This window comes from Amphibalanus amphitrite, unplaced genomic scaffold, assembly GCF_019059575.1.
Source record: "Amphibalanus amphitrite isolate SeventyFive unplaced genomic scaffold, NRLGWU_Aamphi_draft 000554F_arrow, whole genome shotgun sequence".
In the NCBI taxonomy this organism is placed as follows: Eukaryota; Metazoa; Arthropoda; class Thecostraca; order Balanomorpha; family Balanidae; genus Amphibalanus; species Amphibalanus amphitrite.
Genome location: NW_024882048.1, coordinates 418,609 through 431,187, shown reverse-complemented (window position 1 = coordinate 431,187; position 12,579 = coordinate 418,609). Strand labels below are relative to the sequence as shown.

The following is a 12,579-nucleotide window of genomic DNA, read 5'->3' as shown; positions in this document are numbered from 1 at the left end:
CCAGCCAGAGATGTGTAACGTGTATGGCCGGATGCGATGGGCATGCTGTGCAGTTATTGACCCGGTTGATGTCTGTCACTTACGGAGGGGATGAACTAGCACGACACATTAGCTGGGGACTGTACCTATTTGGCCTGCGTCAGCTAATCCGGCGTCTTTTCGGCCATTTGGATAAAAATATCGCACAAATGGTGGTAGGGAAAGCCGGGGGAAGTCCGGCACTAATAAGCTCTTTTTCATTTTTATTACATACCTTGCGTGCTGTATAAAATGTTGATATCTTGTTAGCTAAATAAGTTAATTGGCCATGTTTTCCCAAAAACTCGGTTTTGTGGAATTAGTATAAAATTGCGTAATTCGAGTTTTAAAAAATGTAAATTTTTCTGGGGTAAGCCCGGCATAGGGGTAACGCCGGCCACCTCTGCAGCGCTTAACAACGAGTTGGTGAAACCATTATGTGTCCCCCAAATATTGACGGAAAGTGAAATATTAAGGTACTGTTTAGCTCTGGACACCTTGGAGTTTATGACACTTCAGGTATTTTTGCCAGCGTCTACCACATATAGGGCACAGGTCGATGAAAATCGTGATGCAAAATAGACAAAAAATATGTATTTTAAAATTCCTTAAAATTCATTTTTTCGTTTACCTAAATGCATCATATAACATACCATTCGACTCGGCTGATGAAGAACACAATAACATCATTTTTGAAGCTCTAGCTTCATTTTCTATCATGTTATCTGCAAAAACGTAGTTTGACCCTATAGTTGACCTCAAGTGACATAGCCGTTCTTGTAGCATACAAACATAAACTTAATCACACTTATTGATAGTAAGTGATAGTATAACCCATAGTATAACCCAAAACCGTTAAAATGGAGCAGATCTCTCCCATATTTTTACAGTAAAAACCTTGCAAGCAATCGCCCCTCATCCATAACTGATAGGTACGGGCACTGGAATAGAGCGACAAGCTAAAGAGACTTTGTCTATATTAACACGTTTATTTTCAAAATTTATATTTTGGCCAGGTGTAAACCAAACCTACTCAGTACCTATTATCTCATGGAAAACAGCGGTTTAGTGGCATTGCTCTCGGTTGGGGGTAAGCTCGCCCACTCGCCCGGGGTTACCCCAATGTGTTAATTTCATTTTAGAACAGCGATGTTCGAAACAAAATGTCATACTTAAGCCAGCCTGCCTAGTTACCCCTCACTACAAACACTTAAACGGTCCTTTCATAACATCTGTATAAATATTAGGGATGTATGGTATAACATTAACAGTGCATCATATATCAGTTTTTAGCTAAAAACCCTTAAAATATCATTTTTGCTCTATAACTTTAACAATATGCAATTTTTGCTAGCTTTAACTTTTGCGCTGGCGTTACCTCAGCTGCCACGCTGAAAGGACAAACAGTTGAGCATTTTTTTGTGAATAATTTAGCCGGAAACGGGGTTGCCGGGCATCCCCCGCGCCCGGGCTTCCCCCGGCTTCCCCTATAGCGGCGATAGGTAAACGACCTGTTGACGTCAGAGTCCGATGTAATTCGACCAGGCTGCCTGTGGATAGCGTATAAAGAGCGGCAAATGTCCGCAACTACAGTACGGATAGATGTGTCGGCAAGTGCATATTGAGGTCTGTGATATAAATACAATCCACTTATAAGCCTTTCAAAATGAAGCCCTTTTAATAATAAAATATACCTGAGCACTTCGGTGAAACGTCATTGAGAAGCGATGTTAATTAATTGATTTCCGGCGCCTAAGCTTAGCTCGAAACCGACTGACGTACTTATTTTCGTTTCTTCACGGACTTTTATCGATGTTTTTTAAGCCTTTACCGCGAGTCATTGCGGATTTCAGCGTCCCCAGAGCTGTGTATCGGTAAGTAGTCGATTGCGGCGCGGTGTTGACGTTTCTGGCGACCAGAGAAGCCGACCTAGTCGGGTCGGTGACGGTTCTGCGCTGCGTCGGTCGGCCCAAATGGGTGGTGACGCCGACTGGCCACTGACCTTACCACCGAGGGCCGGCGCGCAGTAGTGCTGACCTCAAACCGGGGCGGGGCTCAGCATGGTGACCCTAAAATACCGAGAGGTGGCCGTGGGTGGAGGAGGCTGGGAGGCATTCTGAGGCTGCTTTTAGCAGCTTTTAATTTTGCACACCAATGCTAATGTTTGTCAAAAAAGCTCATATTTTTTGTTAAAAAAAAAAAAAAAAACTAGACAAAATTGGAAAACGTCAGTCAGTACCTAAGTAGATCAAATAGTGCCGCTGGACTTTGGAGGCCATTTTCCCAAACATTCACCCACAATAAACGTAGGCAGCATGACGTCTAAAGGTCACTGATAATGGGTCCGTGACATGGCTCCCCCCCCCCCTACCACCCCGGTGGGGTCAGTGGCCGCTCTGCCCTGCCCTGGGTCACTGAGGTGGGGAGCCCGCGCCGCTGGCAGTTCGACTCCCTGCGGCGCTCCGGCGGCGTCGCCAGCGCTGACACGGGATCGCTTTCAGTCGGCCGGACGAAAACAGGCCAGCCATTGCGGCCATACGGGCAAACAGCGACAAAAACCCAGATACGCGAATGGACAGCGACGGTGACTGTGACACCGCCGCGCATTTCACCTGGGACGACGGACGCAACAGATGGGCGGCACTGGGCATACGAAAGCTTACGACAGCTTTTACAGTGTTTGTGTTGTTATATGTACGTTTACAGTGTTTGTGGGGTATGATTAATGATTGGAGTCCGGACTCCGGAGATGCCGGATAATTTTAATTATCCAATCACACTCCGATCTAATGGATTTAAAATCTTTGGAGAAAATGAATGTCCGCTACAAAAAAGGTTTAGTGACGTAGAGCAGCACTAGCGTATGTTGTTCTAAGCTCACGCTTCCTCCCTTTACCATGTCGTAAGTTATGGGCGTGACCTTCAGCGCCTGATGCATCCCGAATGAAAACAAAATAGGATTTTACCCTGTAGGACAGTTCCTATTCCGTATACGCATATGGAACGAGTTATGCAATCGCCGAACCCATCACGGCTGCTGATATGCAGTTACCCGTCACATATCTGTCAATCTGTCCCACTCGGGAACACGAGATGACACCCTCTCGCGCGGGAACGAGCTGGGAAAATGCGATTTGTTCTCTATATCGCCACGGATAACGGGTGGCGAGGTTCAGAAATAGGCCGTGGCAGCCCGATACCTCTGACATGCAATAAGTTTACGGTCACTAGATCACACAGTGCCGCTGCTGGGGCCTGGAGATGCTGAGGAGAAGGACTGACTGACTTTTAGGTGAGCTGTCCGTCACTAACCGACCTGGAATAGATGTTCCTGGCTAACCAGGTCAGTCAGCCCGCGTCGCTGACTGACCTGATAAATGTGCTGCCAGTCTTGAACCGATCAGTCATTGATGTTGTGTCCATCTCGACTGACCTAGTAGATGTGGTACCCGTCTCTAAATGACCTGCAGGTCATTTAGAGACGAAATGAGACGAAGAGACCTGCAGGTCATTTAGAGACGGGTAACACATCAGGGCTAATCTATCAGGGCTAACTGACCTGATAGATGTTCCCCTGGGTGACCTAGTAGATGTTGTGCCAGTCTCTAACTGACCTGGTAGCTGCTGCGTCCATCTCTAACTGACCTGGTAGATGTGCTGCCCGTCTCGAACTGACCTGGTGTATCCGTCATATCCATCTCTAACTGACCTAGTAGATGTTGTTGCCAGACTCTAACTGATCCGGTAGATGTTGCACCCATCTCTAACTGACCCGGTACCTATAGATGTTGTAGGTATCCACCCCGACTAACCTGGTAGATGTGTTTCCCATCTCTGACTGACCTGGTAGACGTTGTAACCTGTCTCTACTACTAACTTGTAACTGACCTGGTAGATGTTGTTGTAGCCGGGGTGGTCCAGGTCGTGGCAGATGCAGGAGATGAGGAGGATGAACACGTCCAGCGGGTCGATCCGCACCATCAGGTCACACGCCCAGACCAGCGAGTACATCTGAGGCAAAGAAAACGGCAAGGTTAAGCTGGTAAAACGTCCAGGATAGGTTACACAACTCACAGTGGTGTGAAAAGATGGACTAGATATCTTCTTAGACAACCGTGCACAATGGACACAGAATCTCGTATTATTTGTTTCTGGAGAAAATAAAACCCATCCCTAAATGAAGACCAGCGACATTTGCGTTTACGCTTGGATGAATGCGAAGTGTAACAACCTATGTACATCGATTCGATGTTTCTTGATGCAATATATCGCAACGCTTTTTTGGCGCCAAATGTATTCGTTTTCCGCGAAGGAATAAAGGCAATCGTTTTGGGGCAAGAGAGACCAAAGTGAATAATCGCTTGATTGCAGCAAAAAGGAGTAATTGTGTATCGGGCAATTGCTCCCCTGGTCCAATAAATTGCTTATCTGGGAGTAGCTACTCTGGTGACCCTACCCAATGCATCTGGAGGACGGAGGTCGTTTGTTCGAGTCTGCATATGCAGGTTACATATGTACTGGTAGATGTCACGAACTTTGGGAAGTCATGCCACATGAGTTTCACGGAAATCCTATTAGATGACCAAGCGCGAGTACGCAGACAGAAAGACAGACAGACAGACAGACAGATACATAGACACACAGGCAGACAGGGACAGGCATACGGACACATAGACAGACAGGCACACAGACATACAACAGAGTCCATATGGCCGCCGCTGGTGACCTATCACGGTCCACCATCCATCGCTAGACGACACGCAGGCTGACAGCGGTCGCTGTGACCCGTAAATGGACTCTGGGCGACCGACGGGACACGTCACCAGCATCACCACAGGGCACCAGAGAGGGAGCGGTCACCACAGGGCACCAGCGAGGGATGGGTCACCAAAGAGCACTGGAGGGCGGCCGGCGGCCGTCATCGCATATCATTCCACCGCGTACAAGATCTCTATACAATGGCACATCAAAATTCGCATACCTACTTCATTACCGTCTCCCCTATTCTAAGGACAAATGATCTTCCCGTAAAAACCCGTTCAATAACTACCCGTGCCACTGCTCCGCGACCCCGCGCGACCCGAACACGATTCTGCAATTCGTCATCGGACACTCGAGCCTCATCAGCAGTTGTAAGCCGACACTGGTACGCCGTCGTCACCGGCGGCCGTCTTCTGGCCAATCAGTGGTTCACCCCCGCTCTCTGCGCAGCCGACTGAATGGACGGTAGGGCCGAGTTACAGGAGTGCGTGGGGAGATAAAGTTGACGGGGGTGGCTGTGCGTGAACAAGGAGAGTGCAGTGGGCCTTGGACGGTGGGGCGGATAGATGGAGGTATTGTGAGGGCGGTGAAAATAAAACAAATGGAGAGGATGATGGGAGGAAATATTGGACGGGTGTGCTAAACACAAACGATCTAGTGGGGCGCACGGCATTTCGAACGTTCACCGTGACAGTCAAAACGCCAGGCAATGTACTTTTGGAAGTCTCTTGCTGGATGACGCAGGCCCAGCCCAAATACCTTACATGCATCGCCCCGACTATGACGACAGCGCGGAGCAGCTGTCTTCCATCAGAGTCACTGTTCACTGTTCGTTCGGTCTGAGCTGAACGGACAGACCTGTCCCGATAGCTGCGGATCGGTATTACAGAGCTGGTCGACGGTCACGGGGAAACGCAGCGAACTGGGCAACTCGGCCCAGGTCTGCGGTCTGCCACAGTGACAGTCGGGCTTATATAATCGGAAAACCATTAGCCGAATGGACCCCACTGCGACTGCAGAGGCTGCAGCCTGCATCGGTCTCGGTGCCGATTTTGGGCATGGACTCACCAAGTCATATGCTGCACCTTTCCACCTATCTATGCTATGATACCTTTGAAAGCACATACCGTGCTTGTAGATGTGCGGTGTATAATAAAGGCATATATCGGCTTGTTAAAATTTATTGGAACGGACACTGACGACAGGCCGGAGACGGATCTCGTTGCATTGTTTCCAGCCTTGTTGCACCAGTGTGAGACGTTGCCGCAGGGCACGCCATTGTATTGTATTGTATTACCTTCATGGACAATCCACGCGGGGCGTGGCGATTACAGTCCAGAGTCTGAGTCGGGCACAAACAAAAACATGCGGGGACAAGAAACACAGGCATACAAATTCAATCGCTGGACATTCGCTCTCTCTCTCTATATACAAACGGACGATTCAAGACAGCACACCGCACACGGATGTCGCACCTCCTTCCCCTGACACGGGTCATCGTCGGGCGGTCGTCATCGCCGGACAGACTGCAGCCTTGGCCGCACGGGCGAATTGGGCGGGGCGCTGTTCGATGACACCGGGAGGCAGACTGTTGAGTAGCGCCGCGGCCCGGTAGGCGAACCGTCGCTTGCCAGTCTCGAGCCGCGAGCGTGGAAGGTGGAAAAGGTGGTCCTGTCGTGTGGATCTCTCTCGCGCGTCACTGTTATTCGTGAAGATGGCAGCTAGTGCTTCGGGCTCGCCGTTGCTTATTATTTTCTGCGCAGTTACCATGGTTTTAACATCGGCCATAGCTTTCGGAGGCATCCATCCGAGTGAATCGCGGAGGCCAGAGACGTGATCGAATTTCCGGCGGCCGAATATGACCCGTGCTGCAAAGTTTAGAATTTTTTGGAGTCGGTCGAAGTTTTTCTGGGAGCCGTTTCCATATACAGTGAGGCAGTACTGGACGCGCGAGATGACGAGTGCAGTCACGATCGTTTTGAGGATACCGTCTGGGAGGCAGTGTCGTGCGTGGGAGAGGCCGATCAGTACGCCCGTGCAGCGACGGCTCAGCTCGGCCACGTGTGCTTCCCAGGTGAGAGCGCCGTCGAATACAACACCTAGGTTTCCCACCTGCGCGCACGGCAGGAGCTCAGCGTCACGGAAAGAGATTTTGAAGCGAGGCAGGTTACGTAGGTTTTGTCGGCTACCGAATACCATCAGTTGAGTTTTAGAAGCGTTGACTTTCAGGGCGTGTGCGCAGAACCATGCGTTAAGTGACTCTAGCGATGCCTCCATGCGCGAGATGAGACTCCTGATGTCGTTGCGTGGGCCGCTCACCAATATCTGGGTGTCGTCTGCGTACTGATAAGCGGTGGCGTCTCCGGCAAATAGTGAGAGGTCGTTGGAGAATATAGTGAAGAGGAGGGGACCCAGAGCCGAACCCTGGAAAACTCCTACGGTGTTTGGGAGCGGTCGAGAGGTTATCTTACGGCCGGTTTTGTCTTTCAGGGATACACTCTGCGTGTGTCCCTGAAGATAAGCGGAAAACCAGGAGGTCTCAATACCGTAGATTTGGAGCTTTTTGACAAGGAGTTCATGGTCAATGACGTCAAAACATTTGCTGAGGTCTATGAGGCATCGCATTGAGATCTCACCCCTATCGGTGGCGGCAAGGATGCTATCTGTGACTGGGCACGCCACGGCCAGTATACGGTAGCTTGCATCACCCAATGTGTAACGTTTTGTTATCTGGTCTTTATATCTCACAGGTGGCTCGAACGATACATAATAACACTTTTATTTAATTAATTGATAATTTCGCAAACCGGTTTTCGCCCATTACCTAAGGGGAGCCCGGAGGCAAATCACTCTATACACCGCCAGAAATAATGAATAAATAATAATATATGTAAAACACGCTTGGCACAACCCATGTTGCTGGCGAAATGACAGTGCAATTGACTTGTGGGAGTGGCTTGCATTTTATTAATCCTTTTATTACTTTCAGCCGACAGACGGCCTCTCACCGTGGCCTCGACAGGTCAGCAACCTCTCTCCGACATCCTCACAATCCAATCTCCAGCTGCTAACGTGCCGGCAGGTCAACACACTCAGGTGACTGGGCTCGTTACGATTCTGGGGCGCGGCACCCATGTCCCGGCCGGCTGGCAGGTCCGCCGCGGTCGCGTCAGTTCGGCGGGCGTCATAGAAAAGCCACCCTAAGCCGGTCTCCGGGCCGCCTCCCACCCATCATCCGGCTGAGACGTGCCCTGATCACCGTCTGACCCGGCGACAGGTGACCCCTGGTCGGCGACCTCTGACCTCTGTGTCAGCGGCGGCACGGAGCAGGGCGGAAAGAGCAAGGCACACGACCCAACCGCCTTCCGAACGAAGTGGATGAAAACTATGTCTATGCATGCAGTCTCAATCACACACGTATAGTAGGGCGGGAAGTATAATAGGCCGCTGCCACGTCAATCCGTCCTATGTCATTGTGAGAAGTGCAGCAACATCAAGATCGTAGCAAGTTATCGATGGACATCTGAGTAATTTTCGAAGTGGAGATTTCGGTAGAACTAGCTAGCCGTGCATCAGTAAAATTCACCTAAGAATCATATTGGCTCGAAGGCCACAACACAATTTTAACAGAAATGCTGGGCTTTACCAAGAGGTAGGATTCAAAAATAATCTGGGATCAATAACATCCTGCTGCACATGTTAACGTCAGAACATGCCCAAGCCCTCTGAAAAACGGTGGGTTTACTTGCCTTGTTTACAAACCCTTTTGAAACTTCAAACGTGCACTCAACCGGAAGAGAAAAACGAGCTGCAAGTTTCAATTAATCCTTAAAAAGCGACTAGAGAATGAAAAACTTTAATTGCCTTTAGTGCTAACAATGCCAATGCACTAACATTCACATTTTATGCCGAGGTATATTAGATAGGTATATTTAGGTTTCGAGGCATATCCCCGCATTTACCAAGTTGATGAATTTTACTCAGGGTAGGTTTATCCCTAGATGGGATGGGATTCCAAGTTCAGGAACTGGCAACGGGGCAGACAAGATTGCACGCGTCACTCGCTGTAAATGATGGTATGTAATCTTTGTTGAAAGGTCCGAGAGACAACGCGCTTTAATCTGATCAAACTTTAAACGAAGCTTTTACGACTCGAAAATTATCGATTTGCCAACTTCGACAGCTCTCCTTCATCCTTCATGCATCCCCAGACCACCACCCACCACATCTGAGCCTGCACGCATGCAGGGTCGCTCACGGAGGTCCGCACACTCTCCGGGTGACATCCTCATCCTTCGTTACACTCCTGGCACTCTCACTCCCACTCGGCACACTCCCACTGCCACTCGCAGTCGGCACTCACCATCTGCGTGACGCAGAAGCCGTGTCGGAAGTTGTGGAACGGCACCACGTTGTAGTTCTCGAAGACGCGCAGCAGGAAGCGCCGTAGGGTGTCCAGATCGACGGAGAAGCGGCCGGTCAGGTCCAGGTCGACAAACATCTGCTGCAGCAGGAGGAGCATCTCCTCCTGCGACCACTGCCAGCTGTCGAACGTCGGCGTCCGTAGCTGCTGACGTACCTCCTCACTGACATCGGCCTCCCTGAGGTCAAAGAGGTCATAGGTCAGGGATGTCTGCCTTCCTGAGGAGACGGGGAGGGTCACAGAGGTCACAGGTCGGGTCGGTCGGTCTTCCTGTGAGGAGGGGTAACAGGGGTGGGCCCCATCCCCTCTGAGAGGGGATGGGGCATTATAGAGGGCTTCTCTGAGAGAAGACGGCACGAGGCAGCGGTGAGGTCAAAGGTCAAAACTGGCACTGCCCTTTTTCTCACTCAGACGGAAAGTATTGTAAATCTCATTGTTTTTACTGATTTGCATTACAGGATATTCTTGGTAAGATGTAGTCGTTCACCGCTTTCACTTAAATTCATAGTCAGTAAAATAAATCCATCTTTGACGTTTCACACTCAACTTAGCTATTATTTTATACCAAATATGATACCATTAATATAAAGACATTAGTCTAAAATTAGACGTAACATACGTAGGTAACTCAAACACGACATGTCATGTTTGAGAAGATGGGACATGGGACAGTCACTTTAAGTATTGGCATGGCAGCATGGAAGACACCTACTGCACGCCCGCTATAGTTAGTACATACCAAGCATATCATCCAATGCCCCACACGATTTACAAAGATCCAGGAGATGTTTTAGATAGGTAGACCAGACGTTTTCCAACCAACGTAAAGCGGGTTTACCAGGATTACCATTACGTACTGACTTCATGATACGATAAACCTCATACGCCTATGTCTACAGGATGAAATATACTTTACCTACCATGGCTCAAGATATATGGCTTATATCACAGAGGCACACCTCGGTAGTGAGCTAACTTAGTCGATCTGCTAAAACAGAATTGTATCAATAAACGGATCGGCTATCTGTGAGAAATGCTAACAAAGCCTGGCCTGAGGCATACCTAAAGCCAAAGACTTGAGAGTTAAGCAAACAAAAGCTCAGAAGTGCGAAAGGAGAAAGAGAGAGAGAGAGAGAGAGAGAGAGAGAGAGAGAGAGAGAGAGAGAGAGAAGAGAGAGAGAGAGAGAGAGAGAGAAGAGAGAGAGAGAGAGAGAGAGAGAGAGAGAGAGAGAGAGAGAGAGAGAGAGAGAGAGAGAGAGAGAGAGAGAGAGAGAGAGAGAGAGAGAGAGAGAGAGAGAGAGAGAGAGAGAGAGAGAGAGAGAGAGAGAGAGAGAGAGAGAGAGAGAGAGAGAGAGAAGGGGGGGGGTGAGGGACCTCACGTTCACAAGTTTCACAAGTTCTAGGCAGTGCGTGCCTGAAATAGAAACGATCAATGAACTGCAAAATGGAATGATTCCAGTAGACCAAGCATGCATGCTCAATTTAGGTGCTCTCATTTATGCATGAACATATGCAGCCCTAAATAGGCCGCTGACATACGGTGACGCCCAAAACGCCGCTCATGTACGCAGTGAGGTAAATTAATGATGCGGTAGTGCATAGAGTAAATGTCACTGGCGTGCATAATGTGCCAAAGGTTGAACTCATGTTTCACCAGCTCAGTTAAACCTTTCCAGCAGCATACAGTGTCGACTGTCGACAATTGAAATACACGATTTATCCGCTATCCTACCCCTCCATTCCATCATGATTAGGTACAGTTCTGCTACTTCAGCCATCTCACCGTATCAGGCTGAACTTTCGCAAGACGTCGTTGAGTTCCGACTCGTGGAGCGGCCTGTATCGTGACTTCATGATGTCCTGACACCGACTGTGCACCACGGGCGGCGGCCGGTGACCTGAGGACAGGGCAGGTCAGGTCAGGTCAGGTCAGGTTAGTTCAGATGCCAATGGGTATACGGTCAGACAGCACCATACCTACTGAAAGACAGCAGACAGTGGTGGAAGCCGTTAAAATACTTTAAATGAAAAATACTTGAAAATACTTGTAAAAATTTAAAAAATACGTGAAACTAAATAGTAATAAAAATACAAATAAATAGATGCGTGTACTCCCCTCTCTCTGTCTCTCTCTGTCACTTACTCACTCACTCACTCACTCACTCACTCACTCACTCACTCACTCACTCACTCACTCACTCACTCACTCACTCACTATCTATCTATGTAGAGCCCCAGTCAGGCGTCCGAAACAGTGGCAGCTTCCGAATGAGCGTTTACGACAAGGTAACACCCTCCTCACTCAAACTGACGGCGCCCTAACGATTTACACTAATCCTCTCACAAAAACCGGTTTCGTGAGCATGCAAATGTTCCGCCCCTGTCCAGTTCATACCAGACGAGCATGAATATTACGTAGCTAATTGCCGTCCATGAACCGGGCATGCTGGGCCCAGGGCACATCCTGGTTATCGAGGTTAGCTAACCACCGTGCCTCCCCCCTCTCCTCCCCGTGCACGGAAGGGAGGGAGGGGAGATGTGCCCACCCCGCTCTTCGCTCGTGCACAGCCACTCCCCCCTGCCTCGCCCTCCTGTAGTGCAGGAGTGTGAGTACGGCGGGCTCAGCGCTGGTCATCACATCTGCCTTGGTGACGGCCGCCGCTTGTATTACAGCATAGTTTGCGTCACTTCACCCACCAAATGCCGATGAATTGCTGTACCGTACTTTATTATGCAGTTGTAGTTAGTGCAGTTGTAGTATATGTTCTTACTTTTCCGTGATTGTGGCACAAATATCGGACAGCATTGATATAAAATACATAGAAGGCTGGCGAGTTACCAGTCACCACTTGGTCAACCATTCGCAAACCAGTGGTGACCAAATGGTTCCGACTCTTTCTACCACTGAAATAAATACCTAGATTTTGGCCAAGTTAATGACGTATACTTGTTGTTTGCGAGATCGCCGCCAAACCCGAGCGGAACATAGCGACCTTTAATTAACCATTGAACGGGCATGCGCTCAGCGCTTGAGAAACAGCGCTGGATGCTGAATAATCGGCCATTCAGTCAGCGATGTCGTCATAACGGTAAATTGGGCACAGGTACGATACACCTGTACGATACTATAAATATATAATCAGAGTATATAGTCTCGGAGTGAACCTGTAGCAACTTATGACAAGCAAGCAACTCAACAAAGCCGACAATTACATCTATCGAAACCAGTTACCTACAGTTTCCTGTCCCTGGTTGATCAGAAGTTACCCTTCTGGGCCTTAGCCAAGGTGACCGAGGCAGATACTCCATACATAAAAACTGAGGTATATCCGTAGTGGATATGTCTACCGAAAGAATCTTTATGTCTGCTTGCCTAG

At 49.1% G+C, this 12,579-nt stretch overlaps 1 protein-coding gene across 1 annotated transcript in view; it reads right to left on the bottom strand.

The window, feature by feature from the left end:
• The window catches only part of LOC122393799 (high affinity cGMP-specific 3',5'-cyclic phosphodiesterase 9A-like), a 62,471-nt gene that overhangs the window by 5,885 nt on the left and 44,007 nt on the right, over nucleotides 1-12,579 (bottom strand). The window contains exons 6-8 of the mRNA XM_043390178.1: nucleotides 10,986-11,100; nucleotides 9,143-9,380; nucleotides 3,907-4,029 (exon numbers count right to left, since the gene is read on the bottom strand). Of these exons, the coding sequence (XP_043246113.1) occupies nucleotides 3,907-4,029; nucleotides 9,143-9,380; nucleotides 10,986-11,100 (476 nt within the window). The remainder of the gene's footprint in view (nucleotides 1-3,906; nucleotides 4,030-9,142; nucleotides 9,381-10,985; nucleotides 11,101-12,579) is intronic.